This window comes from Podarcis melisellensis (assembly GCF_964234715.1).
Source record: "Podarcis melisellensis genome assembly, chromosome: 6".
In the NCBI taxonomy this organism is placed as follows: Eukaryota; Metazoa; Chordata; class Lepidosauria; order Squamata; family Lacertidae; genus Podarcis; species Podarcis melisellensis.
This window is the reverse complement of record NC_138538.1, coordinates 55,859,410-55,884,278: the sequence shown is the minus strand read 5'-3', so window position 1 is coordinate 55,884,278 and position 24,869 is coordinate 55,859,410. Positions and strand designations below refer to the sequence as shown.

The 24,869-nt window shown below is 41.2% G+C and overlaps 1 protein-coding gene across 4 annotated transcripts in view; it reads left to right on the top strand.

Moving 5' to 3' along the window:
* Window positions 1–24,869, top strand: part of LRP8 (LDL receptor related protein 8) — a 195,175-nt gene that overhangs the window by 134,702 nt on the left and 35,604 nt on the right. For all 4 annotated transcript variants that reach the window (XM_081915272.1, XM_081915270.1, XM_081915269.1 and 1 more), the window contains one exon: window positions 10,733–10,861. In XM_081915272.1, coding sequence (XP_081771398.1) covers window positions 10,733–10,861 — 129 coding nt within the window. The remainder of the gene's footprint in view (window positions 1–10,732; window positions 10,862–24,869) is intronic.

The window sequence follows — 24,869 nt, the reverse complement described above, 5'->3', positions numbered from 1 at the left end:
CCCTGTCTGTCAAGGCACAATGTCTCTAAATACCAGGTGGAGAGAGGGCTGCTTGTGGGTAACAGGCTGGTCAGGGTGCTTTTGGCCTGACCTGATCCAGCAAAGCTCTTCTCAGGTTCTTTTCCCATTCCCTTGTCTGCTTTTCCTGCTCAAGAATAGGAAAAATGGTTTTGGTGGAGTTGCCAGTTGAGCCTTGGCCACCCAGCTACCAAACAAACCTCAGGCTTCATTCCAGGTTTGGAGCTAGGAGGTGGGAGGAATCACTGTACAAACTCCCAGATGATCCCTGCCCACTTCTGCAGCTTCAAAGTTGGAAGGAAGGCTGACTGTATCATGCTTGCCAGAGGGTGGTGCCACACTTGTCATTATTTGCTGAAGCCTGGCTGCAAACCTGGTTCTCTAGAGGCCAGTGACATTTGGGAAATATGCTGCCTATAAGAATACAGGGATCAAATATTAGATTGAATCAAGAGTCTTATGGACAAGGATTCATTGGCTGGGTCCTTTGAGGAAATAGTATTTTGATTATTATTAATTGCATCTTGTTATATTGTTGTTAAGAAAATGCTGCTCTGTCCTGTCTGTCAGGGTGGGCCCTTCTATCACCACCTGTGGGCAGTAAACAGCACCCCCACCCCCAACCCCGATCATTGTCAGGGAAACAAAAGATACAGAAATTCAAAATTAAGAAAAGTTTCACCAGTGAAATGAAGTCTGTTCCTTCCCTTTTGATAAGAAGAGTTTGATGAAAGGTGCAGCATGAATTCTTCAAAGGCCATAATTAATTGTTATATTTAGAAATGGCTAAGCATATATTAATTATAGAGAAACTCTGAAGCAGCTGTGTCCTTGATGAACGTCAACTATTGCAGCAGTGGAAGGTTGTGCAATTAATGTCATGAATATTCATGATGAGTTTTTAACAGGTACTAACCATTCTTAACTGTTTAGGTAGCCCACCTGTCTTAATACTTCACCACTTGGATATGGATGTATTGTATTAACAATGTCTGAATTTCAAAACCTGTCCTCCAGTTCCAGCCTCTGTTACAGAGTATAGAATCTGTTGCTCTGTGCTTAAGCAATGTGACTGGGTTGAATCCACATATGGCAGGTGCCCTTTGCTCATTGAAGCATTATTCTACATGTTGCATTAGAGTTTTTTATGCTAGCAATGAAATGAAATCCAAACAGTGAAACAAAATCCAAGTATGCCTACCATATTACAGAACCTGTTATAGTTCTGCATAAAGTCTTATGCACTCTAATTATCGTCATATATGGTCTATGGTACATATTACAATGCCTCTTTAAACAGTAAAATGTAGGAAATATCAGTTTTGATCCAGAGATTCCCTTCTTCTGATGGAGGAAGGTAACCTTTGAAGCCAACTCAAGGAGGACACACATTAGTGTTTACAAGTAAAATAAAAATTTATAATGAAAAACAATTATAATTAATGCCAAATTTGGCATGCAAGATAAATTTCAGAGGTGTGAGTTGTATTTACAGATGTTTTCCTTAAGTGAATGACTGATGCCACTACAGTCCATACACACTGATCAGTTCATTTTCTGCTCAGTACTTTTATACAGTGTGTATGGGAGATGGGGTGTTTTTGGAACATCTAAGACCTGGATTTCCAGTTATGGCCACTAGCATAGATACAATAAAGGCAGTAAAGTCACTGAAACGAGCTGCCATATGTCCTCATTTTCCAGGACACATCCTCTTTTTCATGGGCATGTAAAATAAGAGTTGTCATAGCGATCCATAGTTAAAAGTAGAAGTCGGCAAATGTGTCCTCTTTTTTGCTCTTCAAAATATGGCAACCCAAAATATGGCAATCAAGTAGGCCTGAGTTGCTTTGAAAGAGGAAAAGCAACTGGAATGAGAAATATGGTAGACTAGACCTAATAGAACTTTGCAAAGAAGGTTGTCAGTGTGGGTTGATTCTGATTGTTTTAGTGAACATATTCCAATTAAGATTTTAGACTTTGTCTGAACAAGAAGCGGGGAGGAAGAGAATTAGGAAGAGAATTAGGTTGACTTAGGGAACTGATCTAGAAGAGCAACAAAAGCTTTAGTTCAAAGTCTACCTCAGACGACTGCTGCCTTGAGGACTTTCCAGCTCTCTCCTTCCAATTCTAGGTTTGAATTGATTGATTGATTGATTGATTGATTGATTGATTGATTTCCTAGTGCTGTGCTTGAGTTGATTCCGTGTAAGGGGCCTGTACCCAGCAAAAGCAAGCTCACACCTCATGGAATTTGTATACATACATATGTAAGAGACTTTTTTATAATTACATTTTGTGAATAATTATGTTCTTATGTAGCTGCATTGTTTTATACTTTCTGAATGCCCCATGATTATGTTATAAAGTAGATGTGCGGGAGGCAGTGGAAGACAGGAGTGCCTGGCGTGCTCTGGTCCATGGGGTCACGAAGAGTCGGACACGACTAAACGACTAAACAACAACAACAAAGATGTGTTCTGTGCTATAAATCAAGCACTGCTAGAAGTTGCTTCTTTTTGCTTTCCTATATATTTATTATCAATAAAAAAATTGGTGCAGTGCAAGCAAATTTTTATTCTGAAAGTGATGCCCAGAGAAAAATGCTTGAGAACCACTGCTCTAGACACTGGATGGTACAATTCATCTCCAGGAAGAAGAATAGAACCTGAATACAGGTGACCTGGCAGCACCGTACTTTATTCCAGCTGATGTATAAAGCTGTATGTAGCTTCTGAAATGTAAAATGATTTGACACCAGTGTGGTGTGGTGGATAGAGTAGTGGATTTGGACCAGGGAGACAAGTGTTCAAATCATTGCACCCCCATGAAGTTCATTGGATAAAACTTGCTCCAGTAATAAACTCTCATCTTAACCTACCCTATAGGTTTCTTGTGGAGATAAAAATAGGCAAAATGCTATGTAAGCTCTCCTGTGGAGGTGTCGCATACAAATATGATTAAAAAAAGAAAAGAAATGTACAACATGAGTTTGCAAAGAATGTCCCTAAGGGTGTGCAGAAACTCCAGTCACGCGAGTACCTGCAATTACCGTATCAGTTATGATAAAACAATTTTTTTGTTCATTAAATGTTTTATGTACTTGAGCGCTTGTCCCTGTCCTCAAACCATCACTTAAGTCAATTAGCTGACTGAAGGATTCCTCTGCCCTTCTCCATGTGATGCTTCCTTTGATCATATGAGCTCCTCTAAGCCACATTCCCAGTATACTTAACTTACTCAAAAGCATGCTTCATATAGGCAGCTTTCTGGCTTTAATAATTACCTCAAAGTATCCCCAACTTTTCCAAAACAATTAGATTCAACCTTTAGTTCAAAGTCTACCTCAGGCCACTGCTGTTTTTTCTTTTCTTTCCTTAATTCCTTGGGTAATCCCTTAAGGCAGGTTTGACTGAACAATTAAAAGCTTTAGAATATGAGGCTTATGGGTCTAATTTGATTGAACAAAAGCAAGAAAATCCAGCATTAAACCTGCCAGAATGTAAAGAAAAAGCCCAGGGGCAATGTTCTTTTTTCCCCTCCAATTTGACCAATATTCTAGCAAGTTCATATAGGGCAGGCATGTCCAAAGTCTGTTTCAGGGGCCTAATCCAGTCTGCCGGTTGATTTAATCTGGCCCCGTGGCAGTATATGTCCTGGGGTAAAATGCTTTTTAAAAAGCTCAGCAACTTCAATCCTAAAAAAAACCTCAACAAATCACTTCATCAAATCTGGCCCTCTTTGAAAAAAGTTTGGGCACCCCTGATATAGATACCATCACAATGTATTCCTGATTAAAATTAATAAATAAATCTGTGGTATCTCTCCTAATGAATATGGGCTTGCCCATTGCTTAAATTTGGTTTTTGAGGCCATGCTTTGAGTGCCACCATTTTCCAAAGTTAGGTGGGTGGAGACTGGAGATGAGGCCTTTTCGGTGGTGATGCATGATTTGTGAAATCTCTCCCCAGAACCATTGCTGCCATCTTTTAGACAGCAAGTGTAAAACTGTTTTATTCATTTCAGCATCTGCGGGATGTCTTGCTGTTGAGTGTTGATGTTGTGGGCTGCTTTGGAGGCTTAACAGTGGGGAAGTGAAATAGAAATGTTTCAAATAAAATTAATAAAATAATAATAATGTTTATGTGCAAACACAACTTCAGCTCACTTCCTACACGTATCCTGGGCTATTTGAACACACACACACACTCCAGATTAATTAATAATGAATTATTTTTAATTAATTAGCCCTGAGCAACCTTGGCCTTGTCCATTTATTCTTCCTTTTAAATCATTGAGTTGAAGGGTATTTTTCCTTGCACCAACTATTACAAGGAAGGGTTTTCTTCTGGATATAGAACTTGCCTAGCTTAGCAACATAGCTAATTATTCACTAAATTACATTTTCTGCGATCTCACATGGGACAGATGAAGAGGCATTTATGAAGCTTCCAATTTGTGTAAATCAAAGAGTGTCAAATATGTACTGAAGCAGTAAAAAAGTAATAAGCCTTTCAACAAAAACTACATGTAGACATATCCATGCCTATGTGGTTTTTGAACTGCAAAGCTACAAATACCTCTGAAACAAGAGGATATATCAGAAGATATCTGACTGAGCACTGTAATATTTGTGTTGTTACAGCTGTATTTAAGATGGCCAGACTTTTAGCAGAAGGTAGTTCCAAGCTGCCTGAAAGACAGCATTTGTTTCTGATCCTGCATTTGATTCAGTTGTGTAAGAGCAGGGAGGTCTCTGGATGCAAAATGAATGGGGAAGTAATTGTTTTTAATTGAGCCTCGCTTTCAGGTTGTTACCTAATTTTGTAAAATTGTTCTTATGTTTTGCGATTGCATTATCAGAGTATTTTGTAAGTTGCCTTGACTGTTTTAGGCGTCTGATATAAAGAAAGAGGGAAGTCCAGTGCTCCACTTGACATCGGCACCTGTTGATGATTTGAGGTCTTAAATTGGTTTTGGTCTGGACAGGGAAGGTGAGGCCCTAGGCATGGGGTAGCCAATGTGGTGCCCCCCTAGCCAGATGTTCAATGTGGTGCCCCCCTAGCCAGATGTTTTGGACTCAGCTGTCCTCTTCCCTGACTATTGGCCATTCTGGCTTAGTACACGATATCTGAAGAGCACTTAGATGGCTACCCTTGCCCTAGCCACTACTTTGTCATCTGGGGGCAGTGCAGTGTATATGTGGCTGTTTTTCTCCAAGCAAATGTGGTTCATCAAGAGGCCCATCATGCCATGGAAATTGACATGCCTATGAGAATTACCGTATTTTTCCGTGTATAAGACACGCCCTATTTTGGGGGACTCCAAATTAAGAAAACACCCCTCAACACTACCCGTGTATAAGATGAGCCCCAATTTGAAACCTAATTTTTTGGTTAAAAAAAACACGAAAAAATACGGTATAACATGTCCAGAAGGCTTACTGGTCAAAGATGATACCCAGCCTCCCAAACTCAGATTGATTGATTGATTTTATTTGACATGATTTATATGGCACTTTTTTGTTGATTAACAAAAACCGCAAGTAGTTTACATCAGTGTTTCCCAACCTTTTTTCGACTGTGGCACTCTTCCAACCTTGTTTCCTTCCTGTGGCCCCCCATGGGTGTAGCCAAGGGGGGCAGCAAGGCAGCTGCCCCCTCAGTAAGTAAAAACCAATACAAATCAATACAAATCTGAGGTTCTGCCCCACCTAACAAAAGCCTCCACCCCTAACAAGCCTAAGTGACAATAAAGTTACCGGAGATCCATCTTTCTCACTTAGATCATTAGTCTCAAAAATAAGTTGATTTATAAGGCCTCAGTGGCATGTCCTGAAATGAATGCCTATCACTGTGTTCTAAGCTCCTGCTATAAAATGTAGCATTTCAGTGTTTAGGATTAAGTCTGGGATTTTGAATGCCTGATTATTTACTCTTATCTCCAATATGATAATTATGTGTGTTAAAGCAAGGCAAGTGATTGCTTTGTCCAATGGTTGCCATGTTTATTTGATGATGAACAAGCTTCAGATGATCCACAGAGTCAGTGAAAGGGGGATGGAGAGACTAGTCTGTAACCCTGGTTGACCAAATACAACAGTTTTGGCCACAAAATCCCAAGACTTACATTTGTGAGAGGGCTGTGCGGCTTCATCCAAAGGAATTAAGCTCAAGCAAATCCTTTTCTATTCTCCTGGGAATGTGAAAAAAATAATCTGTATCAAACAAAATCACATACTAGGAGCTAATATTTATCAGCCTTCACAGCTATGATCCTATTAATACTGTGCTCTGACCATAAAGTTTTGCTGTTCATGTTTGATATTTTCTCTACTTCTGTGGCTTCTCTGCAGTAATATGCAATTAAAGTCTTAAAGCCGTAGGTTAATTATATGAATCTGAAAATGTTATAATTTTCACCAGGGTGTGGTTTCCTATTAATCTGCCTTAGCATAGTCACCCACAGCTGTTTCATATACATATAAAGTTGTTAACTGAAAAATAAAAATAAATTACATGGGTTATGCCAGCACCAGCCTTCTCAACCTCCACAACAGGGCACCAGTTCAAGTACTTTTAACCCATATTGTGACCTTTTCCTACCACAAGCAATATTTGACTGATATTTGTGGTAAGCCTTGGCCAGCCTTCAGAAATGTGTCTCTTTGATATGCCACTTTGTTGAGGTTGTTGCCACAGCAAAACCACTACTGCCTCATACTAATCTATGTCCTCAGGAGAAATCAAGAATAGTGTTAGGGATTCTTAACATGGTGGTAGTGGGAAAGCAGGCCTCATTGTTCAAGATGACACATTTCCACAAAATGGGCCTTTTTTTCATGCTCCCAGATACTGTCTAGCCTGCTAATGAAGAGATCTGTAGGTTTCCCACACGTAGAATTTGCTGAATTCCCGTTTGTACGTGGTTGCAGAGTACCTGCATGGTGAGAACCTGACAAATGGTCTTGTGAAAGGAAATCCATTTTGTTATCTCCCCCTTTCCTTGAATATGCATAATGCTTCTATGCTTGAAAAGCTCAGCAGTGGCGTAAGAGGAAGCCAAGCAGTGGGGCGCCAGTTAGGCTCTACGATTTCTGTAAAAGAATTTGTAGCGTTGGGGTGTAAAGAAAACAAGAAGAATGAATGGGCCATTTGCTGTGGCTAGTCAATGGAATCGTCTTGTCGTCTTCGCTCTTGTCTCTGTATAAATAAAGCATTGTTGTCCATCCTTGGCATTTGTGCTTCATTGTGATAAATTAGTCTTGATGTGTCTGACATTTTTTTAACCAAGTCTTTTTCATTGGCTGTTTTGGAAAAGTCCAGCTTCCTTATACTTTGCGTCAACACAAACCTCAAGAGCCTTGATAGCAGTCACTATCAAGTACAAGTTAACCTTCTCTTTCTCTGCAAGATTAGGGAAGACCAGAGTAAAAGAGTGTGAGAAAAATTTGGGCAGACAAATTTGCGAAAGCCTAAAATAAATGAAAGCAAGCAAGCAGGCAAGCAAGCAAGCAAGCAAGCAGAGGAGATCTACACCTTCAACTCTACCCTTCTTTCATGACCTGTTGGCTAGTATTTTCATAGCATTTTTATTTGAAATGAAGCAATCCAAAGTAGCATTGACTTTTCCTCAACACTTTTGATTTGATTTGTCATTTCTTTGCCCAAGTTCCTTTCCTTACCTTTGCATTTCATAGTGAAAAACAAGAGTGAAATGATTCAGGCTTAGCTGCCAGTTGTGTTTGAACTCCCTATAGTTGATGTACACTGACAACTGATGGCTTTCTGCTTTGAGGGTTAACTGCTCAGATTTACTTTTCAAAATGCATCTAATTACTTGTATCACTGTGGTGATTAACCCGGTGTCCTTTTCGTAAACAGATGCTGCCCGTCCTGCCATTCTCATATCCATTATTCTTCCAAAGGTGTTTCTTGCCGTGGGCTCTGAGATCAAATTGATACTGAGATTCCTACATAACCTTCTTGCCACTTTGCTACATTTCATCATAATTTTATATTTTTATTGCTTGTTTTTGTTCCCCAAAAGCACAAGTTTAAGACAACTCTGAGCTATTTTACCTTCAGGCTTTTTCTGATGGCAAGAGAAATTTCTTCTATCACATAAACAGAAATGGCCAATTCCTCAGAGACTTGCTCTCAAATAAATTTCAGCTGAACAACTCTATTATGTTCTGTTTCTTTCCCAAAACTGCGGTCTCTTAGGTTCTTCTATTTTGGGAGAGTTGCAAGTAAGCATGTAAGTATATAGAAATTAAATTGCTTACATGTCAGGCCAGGAAAAAAACTTCCATAGCTGGAGGGTTTCCAGATATTGTTCTTCTATTCAGGGCACAGTGGGAGCAAAGTTAGAATACCATCACTCTGGTACTCCAAAAGTGTAAACGTTGGAAAAGCTAGCTGTTCAGACAGTCATTTAATCTAGTGGTTTACTAACCACATATGTTTCCAGCTATTTAGAAACTCCCAGCTGATGTGATCCAGACAAATGCATGGCTACCTCTGTGCACTCTGTAACTCCTTTTGCATTGGACACTGAGCTAATGCACAACATTTGGGGAGCTTTCAGAACTTCATTTTGCACTATTGTGGGGCTAGTGTTTGTTTGGAGAAGGGCAGGTGGATTAAGAGCCCCACTTGGCATGTACAGTTCTTTGATGTTCACGGGCAGTGTGATCATTTGTATATGACATTAATAGAGTTATATATCCATAACCTCTGAGAACCTGATTTATGGGCCTTGTTTGTGATGATGTGGATGCCTTCTAGATTCCAGGCCTGTGGCTGTTACGATGTTCATATAAATGCCCTCCAGATGTATTGGAAGCTATAATCTAAAATATCTGGAGGACACCAGGTTTGCAGAGGCTGGTCTAAAATGAAATTAGTTTATGTTTTCAAAACGGTTTCACTAAGTTAGGTAATGACCGCATCCACTCTATAATTATTCAGGGTTGGTTTTTTCCCAACTTCAGTAACATGCTACATTTTTAATGACAGCTCCTGGTGGCCTTTCATTCTCCTGTTAGAATGATGAGCTACCTAGAAAAAAAAAACCAGACGGTGAAGCTGCAGCTGCTTTGATTGCCTTCAGATTGGAAACCCACTAAGAAAATGTCAATGAGGGCAGTTTCATTCACTAGGCACTTTTATGGCCTCAGTGTAGGGATGGGAGTGGGGTGGCAGAGAAGCATCACCTTTTGGACACTATTAAATGCTTGATTAATCCCTTAATTTTCAGTTCCTTTTCAATTTCAGTGGTGCCCACCAGACACTTCTTTCCTCTTGTTATTAGGTCAGTGGTGCATTTGTGGGAAGCAGAGAAATTCAAACTTATGGATATGTATCTTAGTGTTGCAAAGGCAGATCTGCCTGTCAAACTTCTGTGATCAAAATTAACTTGTGTTCCAAAACAGTTCCATGTTAAATATCATCATATGAAACCACAATAAGGGAAGGGAATCTGGACTTGTATACTGGGTAAGAGACAGTGTCTCCAAAGGCAGCAGCCTGATCTTCTGCAATGGTACCCTCAAGAGCAAGAAGAGTAGTAAGGACTGCTTTTCACCACCCTTTCTCCTTATCCTGGAATAGGTAGCTAGTATTTGCATTCCTATTGGGATGCGGGTGGCGCTGTGGGTTAAAGCCTCAGTGCCTAGGGCTTGCCGATCGAAAGGTCGGCGGTTCGAATCCCCGCGGCGGGGTGCGCTTTCGTTGCTCGGTCCCAGCGCCTGCCAACCTAGCAGTTCGAAAGCACCTCCGGGTGCAAGTAGATAAATAGGGACCGCTTACTAGCGGGAAGGTAAACGGCGTTTCCGTGTGCGGCTCTGGCTCGCTAGAGCAGCGATGTCACGCTGGCCACGTGACCCGGAAGTGTCTCCGGACAGCGCTGGCCCCTGGCCTCTTAAGTGAGATGGGCGCACAACCCCATAGTCTGTCAAGACTGGCCCGTACGGGCAAGGGTACCTTTACCTTTACCTTTTTTATTTGCATTCCTAAATATAGTATCTCAAAGAAGTACTTTTAAAAAAAAGATTTAATCCTATTCTTTGGGTGTGTTCATCTATGGTATTGTAGTCAAGGACATTGCAATGGGTTCAAAGTGTTGCAAAAGAGATTTCAGACTGAAACCGATTCTTGTTTTTGTAATGAACTAGGCAGCTTTCCCCCTCCGCCTTGTTGTTTAAATCTATTCAGAATTAAATTCCTAAATTCTTTCTCCAGACACTCATGGTACACTGGGTTTAGCTTCAGTATAGTGATTTTGGGTACACTGTCTTCTAATTTACACCTGTTTATATTCCTTTATAACATCCTGAGGTTATGAGATTATTCAGCCTGCTATACTTGGAGGAGATCTATTCTTTTTAACTCTGTTACTGTGCTTCAGGTAGTGAAAATATATCAAACCAATAAACAGGAAAATACATGCCAGCTAAATTATTTGCATAGTATTTTGATCAAGTTTAGAAAGCATTCTAGAAAGCAAAGCAGCAATGAGAGTGTCTTGTACAAAGCTTTCAGATATAATTGTACAAAGCTTTCAGGGAATCATTCCTTCCGCCCACAAAGGACATCCACCTGTCTTTCTACTGTGTCTGCTGCCTGATGCAAATGTGGGGCACTCTGAGGTAAAGTTATATATAGGTTTTTTTTATTCATTAATTATGTTATTTTTGTGCTTCTTTTTTTAGCCAAACAAGTATGCTTAGCTGAAAAAATCAGCTGTGGAGACTCCAGCAACAAATGCATCCCATCTTCATGGAGGTGTGATGGAGAAAAAGACTGTGAAAGTGGAATTGATGAGGCCGGGTGCACTAATGGTGAGTCTGAATGATCCTGGGCCTTTAATACTGATGCTGTTATTTGACCTCAATGAACTCAAACTCCAAATTATCTGATGCCAGTTTTTGTATCCCTTCCCTCCTGTATTTCCTATCTACCCCAGCCTTTCTGATTAAATGTGTTTGTACTACATCTTAAGCCACAAAAATCAATATTTGTGTTTCCATATGCTGTAGGTTTTAGGAAGGGCGTTGAAGACAATCTTACCAACATTAGATTGTAGGGACACACATGCCACCCAGCCTATGCAAGCTCCACAGACCCCTCCCCCCCCCCAGAGCATAGATGAGTTGGGAACTAGTGTGGGCTGCAGATCCACTGCCTCTACCCATGAGTAGGAGTAGCGGTGGAGAAACATTGAATTGGCACTTTATTCCTTTAAGAGGATTCCATTCTATATTCAAACTTCAAACTCTGGAAAGAATATTCTAGGCAGGGTCAGAATCTACAGCACATAATAATAGCCCTTCAGGGAGAAAATGCCACTCCGTAAAGCACACTGCAAAGTTAAAATGAGAAAATAATTTGTGGGATTCCCCAGAAGGCTGGATATGTTTTCTGTTTCCCAAACACTGCAGTAAGCTGTTGAAGTCGCAGGTAATTCATTTTCAGCTATTAATATTTTGCTGCAATTCCACCTACATATTAGCTAGTACTTGGGAATGTGGACTGAGAGACTGATCTTGCTCCAGTACTCTTCAGCCATTAGCCACTGAATAGGTGACTGTTGTGTTTTTAGTAACCCACAAAGATCGAAAGGCAATATCTATTGTAAATGGTTTCAAGCAAGCAGATAGTGCTACTGTCTTTATCCTCCCAGTAGCTCTATGTACAGTATTGTAAAACCTCTGTGGGTGAGTAAAGAATCATACATAAAGGAACAAAGCAGTGTCTCTTGTAGGGACAGGGGGACAAATTCAATTTAGTTCATGCTTAAAGGCAAATCTACCAGATTTGTACATTCCATAGCAATGCACAAACCAAAACAAACTATCCTTCAGAATTCACACTTCAGCTAGCAATTCTCCAGACAAGTAATATGTACAAAAACATATATATTAGTGAAAATAATATACAAAAATAAGAACACAAGAAGAGCCTTGTGGATTGGGCTAGTGGCCCATCTAGTCCAGCACCCTGTTCTCACAGTGGCCAACCAGATCCTTATGGGAAACCACAAGCAGGATTCAGGCACAAGAGCACACTCACCTGCTGTGAGAGCCAGTGTGGTGTAGTGGTTAAGAGCAGTAGTCTCGTAATCTGGGGAACTGGGTTCGCGTCTCCGTTCCTCCACATGCAGCTGCTGGGTGACCTTGGGCCAGTCACACTTCTTTGAAGTCTCTCAGCCCCACTCACCTCACAGAGTGTTTGTTGTGGGGGAGGAAGGGAAAGGAGAATGTTAGCCGCTTTGAGACTCCTTAAAGGGAGTGAAAGGCGGGATATCAAATCCAAACTCTTCCAAAACTCTTCTGTGGTTTCCAGCAGCTGCTTTTCAGAAGCATTGGGGTCTCCATTCTTGGAGGCAGAGCATAGCCATCCACAGCCCTTTTTATGCTCTATATTGGGGGGGAATTGCTTTGCAAAAATGTGTACATTGGGAGGAAATGCAGGCAAAAATGTATGCATTAGCAGAAAAGTGAACTAAAATGGTAATGAATTTTCATGATATATATATAGTGCGTGCGAGCATTCGTGCGCACGCATGCAAACTGATGTGGAAATGTGTGAGGACAAGAAATAGGAGAAACCAAAATCCTGAAATCGACAGATTCCCCCATCCCTACTCTCCCTCCATTTGTGTGAATAGCTGCACAGCCATACAAGAGGCTGGTTTTATTCGTACAGCTGGGGGCTTGTTTTACACACTGCGTGGCAGACTAAGCATGGCAGAACCAGAGAATGGAAAGGTTGCTTTTGTGGCCTAGGTGTCCCCACATCTCTTCTCCGCCTTGGGTTGTGGTCAGTTCTCCTTTCTTGGAAAGGAGCACATTTGTCAAATCAAGCCATTCTTCTCCGAATGAAGATGACCCCCTCTCTGCTGTTCGCAAGCCTTCTGAGTTTTAAAGGATTGATTTCAATCCTTTCTGTTATCCAAATCTGATAAAATCCCTCTAAGCTTATCTACTGATACTCTGTAAGCATCCCTGTTTCTTCTCTGCTTAGAATCTTTGTCATCTTCTTTCTCATCTTTGCTGTTTGCTTGTCCTCAACATGGATGGGGGGTGAGGACAGGGGGAAAGAGGAGGTTTTACTTATCTCTTCATTCTTCCTGAGCTTACTTTGGGGGAGGGGGAGGAGGGGCCTTGCTTGCTTACTTGCTTGGAGTTAAATTTGAAGCTATCAAGCTCATCCTCTGAAATGTGACGTCTCCTTGTCACATTAGAGGCTGTGCCTTTCACAGAAAGTATCTGAATTTCAAAGTAACATCACATTTCATATATCTATTTGAAGGGGAGTTCATCATTGTTGGAAGTAATTTTCACATCTCGCTGTGCAAAACACACAGACACAAAACCCTTAAAAACCAGAGGAAGTGTCCAGGAAGAAAACTCAGTGGCTGTTTCTAAAATCCAAACAAACAACATATCTGCATGGAAAATAGCATGACTGGCTTTTCTGAGGGCTTTGCTAAGTTTCTACCTGAGACTTGTGCAAAACCTATGCTACACTGAATTTTAGTTGGAAGGTGATGAAGCAGAGCCCAAATGGCAACAAATCCGTTTGATAATGGCTGGCAAATACAGGGACTTTTCATATGGTGAGGTTTACTGGTGAGGGATTGTATAGCCATATCAGACGTCATGTCAATAAAAGCTCTGGTGTGGGAGAAAACATGTGTTTCACATTCAAACTTTTAAGTCAGAAAGTTGTGAATGAAGCAAATGCAGCAGCCATAAATGGTCTTGTGGAAGGTGGGAGGACAAAATCTCTTTGCAATGATAGCGCTCCCACAGGAAGCAGTGATGGCCGTTAGCTTGGATACTCTAAAAGAGGACTGGACAAATTCATGGAGGATAAGGCTATCATTGGCTGCTAGCCATGATGGCAGAGCTCTGCCTCTGTGGTTTGAGGTGGTAATGCTAATGGATAAAAAGAGCCTGCTTGATCAGGGCAATGGCTCATCTAGTCCAGCATCCTGTTCTCACAGTGGCCAAGCAGATGCATGTAGGAAGTCTATAAGCAGTACTTGAGTAAAACAGTGCTGTCCCCACTTGGGATTCTGAGTAGCTGGTATTCAGGAGTATATAGCCTCCAACAGTGGAGGCAAATCATAGGTTTCTGATGGCTGTAGGGGGAAGGCATCAGTTCCTTAAGAATGAAAGGAGATACAGGGGTTTATTGCAAGTAAAACAAAGCCTCTGGCAAGGCTCTAGAGCAGGCATAGGAAAACTCGGCCCTCCAGATGTTTTGGGACTACATCTCCCATCATCCCTAGCTAACAGGACCAGTGGTCAGGGATGATGGGAGCTGTAGTCCCAAAATATCTGGAGGGCCGAGTTTGCCTATACCTGCCCTAGAGACAGTGTGCTTGATGATCCTCAACCTCCTCCTGGGAAACTGCCAGTGCATAAGCACCTTAATTCTCCCGAGCATTGATTTGTTGGCTTAGTTATGCTAAACAAATATATTAAAAAACTGTTTCTTTATCCGTCTTTGTTAGGATCTCTGCATTTTCTAGCTTCAGTGATTTTATTCCAGAAAATGTGAAGGTAATCAGTGTCCCTTGCCCCTACCAGGTAGGAGATTCTGAGCTAAATAAGCTGTTATAAACTGCTGTATTTGATTTGGGAATTCCAATAATACAAAGCAAAACTTCCTTTTTAAGGAGTGGTTCTGCCGGCTTGTAAGATAATCTCCCAAAGAGATGGCAAAAGGCCTCCAATTGAGTTGTTGTAAAAGCAGCAGTGGGAGAGTAATCATCAAGCACAGTGGGATTTGTGCTACAAAAGCTGCAGTCTATTCCCTCCCTCCCCGCCAGTACCCACTCATGCCATAGTTAATTATAGACCCCTAAATGCTCCTTGCTAGGCAGCATAGAGACCTAAGCGCCAACCTAAGCAGGAAGAACTTCATCCCAAGTGAGCAGAGAGAGCAAAATCTTTCTGAAAGACTCAGGCGGCATCTTAAAACTATGTGTTCAGCTTCATTTTATGTCTTATGGCAAGTTTGTTCATGTGTAGGAAATTCACCTGCCCTGCTGCCACATCAGCATCCTTGAGTTGGAGCTTTCCTTACCTGGCATGCAGGGAGAAAGATGTAAACTGAATGTAAATATGCAGTTGCTGCATTGTAACAGCCCCTTTGTCTGATTCTGCATTGATCCTATCCTTCTTATTTGTTTATTTCATTTACTATTTGCATATATAGCCTGCCCCATTCACCAACTGGTCCTAGGACATCTTACAAAGATACTGCACTTAAAATATGTAAAATTCACATTTAAATCATGAAATAGAACCGCATAACAAATGTGGCAAAACAGTAGCACAGACTAGCAGTGCACAGCAACACCAGTGAAGGGAAGATAACCGCTTAGGCAAAGTTCTGGGTAAAGAGGTGCATCTTGGCCAATTGTCAAACTGCTTACAATAAAGGCACAAGATGCATCTCAGAGGGAAGTCATTCCAACACCTGGGGGCCACCATAGAGAAGGCCCTTACATGTTTTGCCCACAAAGCTTTCCCTGCTGATCTTAACTCCCTTGGCAGGTTGATGCCTAGTCATTTTGATTTTTGACATTGTAGAGATCCCCATCAGTACTTCTTCCCTGTTTAAAAAATACCTCCTGCACTTGGTATGTGAACCCACTCTACTGTGGGCCATAATCTTCCCTGAACACCCACAACAGAACATTTTGTAGCCTCATTCCTCTACCAGAGTTTGGTATAGTTCCTTGTAAGTTTGAGTTCAATGGCTTACATGTTGCAAGAATCCCTTCGGCAATGTCTTACCATACAGGCAACTAAGCTTGGAACTACACAGTGGCAAGTGTATATTTCCAAACCTGCATCTGTCAGAGCAAGAACATTTGTAGGGGAGAAGTGATAGGCAGGAAGAAGGAATGCTTAAGCTTTTCTGCTGCCAGAAGCTATTGAAACAGAGTGCAATAAGATAAAACAAGATAAAATACAAAACATCAAGCTCTTACAAACAAGAAAACAGTTTCTACAATTGAATTTCCATAAAATGGCTTCTTAAACAAAAACACCTTCAGTGGCCTGAACATCTTGTTTGCCTAATTTCAGCTGGTAACTGATTCCAAAGGGCTACATCCGGTTTCTTGTACAAATTAAGCACATCTCTGGGGAGTTTAGGTACTCTCAGTGCCATCCGAGGAGTGCTGTTGCAGTGCATGGCTATATATACAGTCATTTGCCAAGCAGTAACTTACAGAGTAATCTACTACCACCGCTCCTTACACCAGGCTGGAAATGTAGGGGGTTGGATTAGGTAGAAATGTTCTTCCACCCAGCTCTCTCAGCTCAGCTAATCAGCAGGAGGCCTGCTGGCTTGGACCAGTAGAAACATGGAGTTCACGGGGGCTGAGCTGACTTGAGATCTAGTGCTCACAAACTCCATGTGGTAGCATGGGGCCTGGTTGTCCTTCTCCCTACCTCCCACTGCCAGGAGCGGCTCTGACACTCTGCAAAGCCCCTCCTTCATGTGATGGGAGATACAATTGTGCCCTTACTTGAAAGGTATCATCCTGCTGAGTAATATGGAAGGTGTTTGCCATCTTTCTACAACTGATGAGAAATTTGTAGAAGCAGAGCAATAGTAAAGCTGTCCTCTTCATTTGGCAAGGTGATACAGAGGACTGGCTTAGCAGGTGGCTACAGCACACTGTGACAAATCTGTACTTGCCCATAAAGGGGAAAAAAAGAAGGCTAGTTTCTTCTCATATTAAAATGAGACATTCACTGCCTGTTTCCCTGGCCTGGAGGACTGATTTTAAGTACTCCCCGAACCATCTACTCTTTAGTTTTAACCAATGTGTACCATTAACAGGACACATCTTGTTTAATTCTACTCCAGAGACTAAGCCACCTACAGTTCAGTGGTCTCCTAGATTAAATTATCAATACTATTAATGGCTACAACTCTCTCTATTGATCTATTGAGTTGGGCATCCAAAGGGGTGTTTTTATCAAGGAAGGGAATCATTGAAGAGTAGCAGAAGCTTTAGATTGGTTTTACTGACAGCATCACTTACTAAAACTAGGAAAAGATTAAGCAGGTTCAATGCCCCTTCTTCCCTTCAGCTATTTCAGCATGAACCAGAGAAATATTGCACACTGTTTTTAGCATGTACTTGTTAGGGACTGGCTGGATGAGGAGTGGTGGGAGGCACTAGCCAGGGAACTCCCTAGGGAAGCATCAGGAGCAAAGATCAGAGCCCAGGGAGCCCAGGAGTGGTGGTGGGACACTGAGGACAGGTCACAGGGGGAAGGAGGGGAGGAGTGGTTGGATTCTGAAAAGGCAACAGACTTTAGTGAGCAAGAGGAGCCAAGGGCAGAAAGCAGTTCTGACTCTGCCAATGAAATATCCCAGGAGCTTGCTGCCCCTACTGTACTAAGCTTCGCTCCCCACTTGTCTCCAGTCCTGTTTGTCGGTATTGTTGTCTAGTGGTATGCTGTTTTCTTGAATAAAAGAGCTAACTTTTCTGCTTGTCTCTGCATCTCACAGTACGGCTTTATAGCATGCTCAAAGAGGTCTCTTAAAATGCCATGAGTGACTTCTCTGGAGTTGCCCTGCCACAGCACTACTGCCCAGCTTCCTAACTTCAAAGCACATTGGATCTTTCAAAGCATTCTTGTTTCGTCTCTGAGAAGCAGAAAAATCATTTCATAGGATTTTTTTGTTCTTCTGGTAGTAGGATTGTTATTATTTTATCACAACATGGGTACATCCTCGACAGATTTATGGATGAGTGGAGGTGTATCTTCTTCCACGATTTAGCCCTCAGGATAGCTCAGTCAGTAGAGCATGAGACTCTTAATCGCAGGGTCATGGGTTTGAGCCTCATGTGGGGCAAAAAGATTTCTACACTGCAGGAGGTTGGACTAGATGATTCTCACGGTCCCTTCCAACTCTACAATTCTAGGATTTATTTTATTTTTTACTACAATCTCTGTAATGCACTGCTGTATTAGTATACAAAGTGGTTTATAAGTCTTAATCTAAGGGCCGCAACACACAAGATGAAAATTTCCCACATAGTAGTCAATTCCATTTTTCTAAGCAGTGTGACTCTCCTGTGTAGATTTGTCATTTTGGATAAATGCACATGCATCTGTTTCTCCACAAGCATACACTGTGGTAAAATGCCTTGGCAAAATACACACGCACACACACACACACACACACACACACACACACACACACACTGAACAAACTATATGTAAGATCTATGGCCTTTCCTGCCTACCTAAAAGTGACTTCCACATACCAAATTTTGCATGGTGAAGCAGCCATCATTTACCTTCCCAATAACCCTGTTTCCTATTTTGAATAACTGGGATGAAAGAACAGTAACTTGCTCCAAGCCTTCCTGGAGGTCCAACGTCCTACGGTACTTTTCTGCTTCTGCACCTCCCTCAACCCAGTCCCTCCATTTCACATTAAAGAGAGTCATGCGGAGGACTTCTCTGTGCAAGAGAAACAAGAGCACCTGTGTCCCCGTTCTTTGGCAAGCGAGGTTGCTCTCATAATGTGCAAAGAAAAATTATTTGCCCAATTTAAGTGTCAGGCTGAATGCTCCATGAATGCACTGCTTTGCATTTAACTATGACAAACAGCTAATATGTTCATGCCAAAAGCACCCTCGTTTCTGTTTGTGAGTGTGTGATTACAGGCAACCACAGAGACAATTTTATTTTATTTTTTGCCTCTTTGTTGTGAACCTGCAGGATAAATCTGAATATGAGATGAGGTAGTAACTAAAGAACAATTTCTCCTGCTTTCTAAGGAGCTCTAATACCTTAAGCAGTGATAAAGTAGCAGCTGGCACACTATGTTTTAATTTCTGAATAGCCAGGGCATAATGCACAGCATTAATCCTTCCAGCTGTCCAGTAGTTAAACAGCATGTAAAATCGGTGGTGTAGTATTCTTTCCTGCCTTATCTTATTTATCAAAGACTTACACTTGATAAACCTGCAACTATTATTGTTTCCATCTCTGTGTTCCTTTTAGATTCTTCTGTGTTCTTTGACTGTGACAAAATAATGAAATGGGGGAATTTGGAAGAAACATTTTGCTCTAATGGCTTGGAAGAGAGCCAAGGGGCTATTCCAGTCTCCACTAGGCATAAGTTCAGATAATGAGATATGTATTGCTATAATGTTTAGCATCAGACTTCATATTTAGTTGGAAGTACTAACTGAAGAGCCCATTACCTTGTATTTTACTTGAAAACTATTTTTGAAGATAATTTCTTCGTAATGTCTCCTGTTTTCCTTTCACTCCTTCCCACGGGCTTTTTTCTCCACCTGTCCCAACCTTTTATGGGTAAAATTTGATGTGCCAAACTCCAGCTTTCTCCTGATTCTTTTCCTCTTTGCTTCAGTGGAGTTAATGACAAAATGTGCTAAATACTGGGGATATTTAGGCCTTGAAATGCAGCAGTCTTCATCTCTGCCCTAGTGGAGAATTCCCATCAAGAGAATTAAATTAGCGGAAGTAGAAGTTTTATGGGGCGATGACCCCACTTACTTGTACTAGGAGCAGTGCCTTATACATCATTATTCAGTAGAGTTGCACTGCTGGGAGTCTGTGTCTCAGTCGTTGTAGCTGCAAGGTTCTCTTACTGAATGAAGGAAGCTTTTCTTATTCCTTTTGATCAGCTTAGATTATTCTTATTCTGCTCATTGACTCAGAAGTTGACCGTGAGCGTAGAAGTTGGGAGGGAGTTTCTGCTCTGCTTCTGATAGATGGGTTTCCAGGGCATCCTGTATCTGCTTGAGAATTTGAAATCCAAAATGTGTATCATTTGGATATGGGAGGATAGCATTTTTCAAAGGTTGTGCACCTATATATTCTGTTATGTACTGAGTTGAATAGGATCCAAACTGCAGCAGTCAGATTGGTCCTAGAACAATAGGATCCAAAAGGCAGCAGTCTGATTGGTCCTAGAACAATAGGATCCAAAAGGCAGTGGGGACTTCCGGGTTAGCGCCATCAGCAATGGCGGAATTCCTCTGATCAAGAGGAACCCGCTCCGCGAAAATCGGGTCTTGCCGCTGCGGCGAAGGCAGAGACCCTTCAAAAATCCCAGGCAGAGGAAGCCTGGGAATGTGGGATTCGGCTGACACCAGGAGCGCCCCCCCTACTCGCAAGGAAACCCCTTTTTCGGGGATCCGAAGCGACGTGGGGTGAGCGGCACGGTGTTTTGAATCGACCGCTATTTTTACGGAGTGAAGCCGCACAGCCATTGCCGGAGAGCGCTGACTTTTTCCTGTGGACAATTGGACTCTAAACAAGTACCCGTGAGTAGAATGGAAAATTGGATTAAGAAACATTTTAATTTGGCACTGAAGCGGGAAGGTTCTAAACAGGAAGTCCGCCTTCCGCTTTTGTAAATAGACTGAAGCAAAAATTGTGCAAGCTAAAGTCAGGAAAGTCGTATATAAAGGTTTAAAATTCCTCCAGTTTTAACCATCAAAACTCCTCTTGGAAGCAGGAGTAAAGAGGGGGAATTTTGATTGTTCAAGCCTGCAGGAGAGAGAGTAAAGAAAGATAAATTTCTACCGTCTCAAACCTGGGAACGGGGTGTCAGAGACAGAGATTTTTGGGGAAGTTCATTGACTGAATGGAATGCCTTTTGACAGATAGTTAAAGAAGAGAAACAAATTGATTCCAATGTTGCCTTTTGCATTTAAAAGAAACAAAGATTTTGAAAAATGAAAGTAATTCTCTTTTGTTGGACCTGCTTTCAAAAGATGGATACAAATAGAAATTGTCTCCTCTAGAGGGAGCTTGTTAAATTGTTGCTGGAGTCTATCTGGGGATTTCACAGCTGTGGAGATTAAGATCGTGGGACCAGACCCTGACCTTGAATAAAAATGTGTTTGGAAGAAGTTTTGGTGCTTGCTTTTTGCAAGACAAGCGCTTTGTTGGAGCAGATGCATGAGAAGATGGATTTGATGACTGTTGCAGTCAAAAATTTTGGACAAACAGTGAATATTTATACAGAAACCATTCAGGAGCCAACGCAGGAACCTGTTTTGACAGGGCAAGTCAATAGAGGAGGTTGCTGTTGAACCTCAAGTAACACAAATAGAGAGACCTGAGGCCCTGCAGGAGCATAAACCGCTGTCCTTGAAGACTGAATTTGGAGTGGGCCGGGGGGGGTCTGGAGATGTGGGGGCCCTTAACTTTGGTGGGACTTTGAAACATGCTTTTAAATATTTTCTGGACTACACTGCTGACTGTGGGGAATGGGACTGTGGGGAATGGGCTGATCTGCTGAGGAGAGACGGAGATATTTTTGAGTTGGAGTATCCCCGAGACCTACTCCTCAACGAGAAAGAAAAGAAATTAAGAAAGAGATCAACAAAAGACAAGGTAAAGTGCAGGTACAAACAAGAAGAAGATCTGCAGAAGGGACATGGAAAAGACTTAAGAGTCTCGGACATAAGATTACCAGGTTGATGGACTAGATGGAATGGACAGTAAGGACTGACATAACCCGAGACCAGGAAGAGAAGAGGCGTGGGAGTTAGTGTAAAATTAATGAGCATTAGGAAAAATGTTGGAATGAAAATATTTGGCTTTAGTAGAAAGGATATAAGGAATTATGTACAAATAAATTTTAAGTTTTAAGCTTTAAGGTATTTTATGGTAAGATAAGGTTAAAATAAATTAAGGTAAATTGAATGACAGAATATAGTGAAAGATGGAAAGGATTTGCTGAGTTAATTAATAGGTTAGACTGTTAAGACAAATTACTCAATAAAAATTGAGAAAGATGGAAAGAATTTGCTGAAACAAATAATTAAACTAGAATACAAAAAGGGAGGTGTGAGGAGGTCGATGAAACAAGTAAATGAAAGATATGGAATATTGGATGTGTGTTTTTTTATTGTTATTGTTGTATTGTTTTTATGTTTTTTTTCCTTTTTTGATGTATTGTTATGTATGTTTTGTTAAATTTTTTGTTGTTTTCTTTTTTCTTTTTTCTGTAATTTTTGAAACTTCTAAGAAATATCATTTTTTTTAAAAAAGGATCCAAAAGGCAGCAGTCTGATTGGTCCTAGAACAATAGGATTCAGAATGCAGCAGTCTGATTGGTCCTAGAACAATGCAGCAGTCTGATTGGTTGGCAGGAACCACCCAATCATGCTCCAGATAGAAGTGAATCCACAACCTGATTGGCTTACTGTAGAATTCCGGAATTAGCCAATCATGTGCAGCCCAATGTGTAAATAATGTATATAAAGCAGATACTTTGAGGGGACTTTCATTCATTCCTCCTCACCACTATGAGCTGAATAAAGAGCATGAAATCACTTTGCGACTCTGAGTATATTTCATATTCATTATAAAAATGTGTCATTACTTTGTTTATATAATGCAAAACTGGCCTGTTTTTCATTAATTCATTGAATTCTTTTAAAAAAGAATACAACTTTTTAAAATTTACACTCAAACCTTCAATAACTACTCTTTTTAAGGCAGTTTTACAATTCAGTCAAAGCACTTGGGACGCGGGTGGCACTGTGGGTTAAACCACAGAGCCTAGGACTTGCCGATCAGAAGGTCAGCGGTTCGAATCCCCGCGACGGGTTGAGCTCCCGTTGCTCGGTCCCTGCTCCTGCCAACCTAGCAGCTTGAAAGCACCTCAAAGTGCAAGTAGATACCTTCCAGCGGGAAGGTAAACGGCGTTTCCGTGCGCTGCTCTGGTTCACCAGAAGCGGCTTAGTCATGCTGGCCACATGACCCGGAAGCTCCCTCGGCCAATAAAGCGAGATGAGTGCCACAACCCTAGAGTTGGCCACGACTGGACCTAATGGTCAGGGGTCCCTTTCCCCTTTACCTTACAATGCCACACTGGCTGCTACAGTAGCTTTGTTAATAGTAGTCTGTCTAACTTGAAAAAGTCCTTCTTGCGTTCAGATAGGTTGGCCAGAGCATGAAATGAAAGCTCCTTCCTTGTCCCTAACTCCTTTAGCTCATGTCCTGCTTTCCAGCTCCACTTCTGGATAACTCCAGTACTTTGGAACAAGTAGCACAAAATAGTTAACAGAAGGTTATGTGGAAGTGAAGCGTTCTTTACTGATTCCAGTGGAGCCATTCTGAGATACCAGACTAGCCTTCATCAGCCATTGATTTGATCCAGTTCATTTTCAAAATGAGTAATGGTTCTTTTGCATCCACAGTGTTTCCAGGGAAATTGTTCCAAAATTTTACTCTATGCATTTCAGGAATATGGTTTCCTGCCACAGTTCATATCACTGGACCATGTTTTATTATGTGACAAATAATATTAGCTGCTTCAACATGCCATGCCATGTACCAAATATGTAAGCTAATAGTCAATTACACGCACAACCTCATTTGTTTCTGGGAAAGCTGTTGCGAAATTGCTAGTTTAGCTGACAAGTCTCATCCAGACTGGAGAATAAATGGGCACATACCAAAGCAATTCAGTACAAACTGAACATAACACTCTGGGAATGCTAATTGTTTGTAATGCTGCACTTGTTGTATTGAGGGGTAAAGTGCATTAAATAACCTGATGGACCATTTTGTAATTGACAGATTGAAAAGAACTTGCCTGAAAAGCACCATTGCCTCGGAAACTATTTTGGGAAAAGTTCTTTTCACAACAATACATTACCTGTGATATTTGTGAGGAAAATTGTTACCTTTATTACATAGCCCAAAAGTGCTGTGGCATGTATATAAATGGGTTGATTGATTTACCAGTTAATTGGTTAAATTGGCTACAGTTAGTCAACTAAAAACAAAAGTAGGACCTTTATAGCAGTTTATAAACTTTTAAACTTGATATGAACTCTCTAAACATTTCTCACACTTAAAAAACCCAACTGAAAAACCCCAAGGGTTTATTACCACAACCCATAGAGATGTAGTCATCTCAGGTAGTAGACTGGGATGGTATTGAAGGAGAGTTTCCCCTCCCCGCTCTTAAGTGCTACAGTCTCTCAGAGGTCATCTTTCAGGGGTGACTTGCCAGTAATAGAGTCAAAAGTGAGCAGAATCCCACACTCACTCTGACACCCCCTTTCCTCTCTCTTTTTGACACCCTTTTCTCTCTCTCTCTCCTCCTTCCTTTCCTCCCAGTGGCTTGCAAGGAGAGAAACAGATCTCTCTTGCTAGCAGTCTGAGCTGATCCCTTGCAAAGGGCTTTTGAAATTAAGTCACATGTGGCAGTAGGACCATAGTTTGTCCATCCCTACATTAAAGTATGGTAATTTTGTCAAATTAGGAGTGCCACTCTTTGGACTTTCAGTCTCAAGTAGCAATATACCTAACATCTCTTCTGGAGCTATTTTCCCAGTATTGTTCTCCCCAGGGTTAATGATCTGACTAACCATTCAGTCAAAGCACTTGTATGGAAATTTACAGTTAGAGAAGCTTTTTTTGCTTGTCCCTTCTTTTATTACAAAGCACTCTTAAGGAAAAGAATGCAAGAGACATCTAAATGCCCTTACATGCATACTGAGTCAGTGCTTTTTTTCTTTCCTTCCATTTCCCCCCTCCACATACACACAGACAAATAACTGTAGGAAATGAGGTGCATTATACCAGTTTTCATAATATACTTTTCTTAACTGCATTATTTCAGTTTTCTAGTGAACAAAACATGTATGGGGACGTTTGGTCATAAGATATATATTTGTCTATAGATGAATAAATATGCTTCTCCATCTCTCTCTCTCTCTCTTCTACCCCACTCCACATTTTTCTTTCTTTTTAGAGGAAGAGGTAGGGAAAGTAAAGCTGCATTATTGTTTACTGC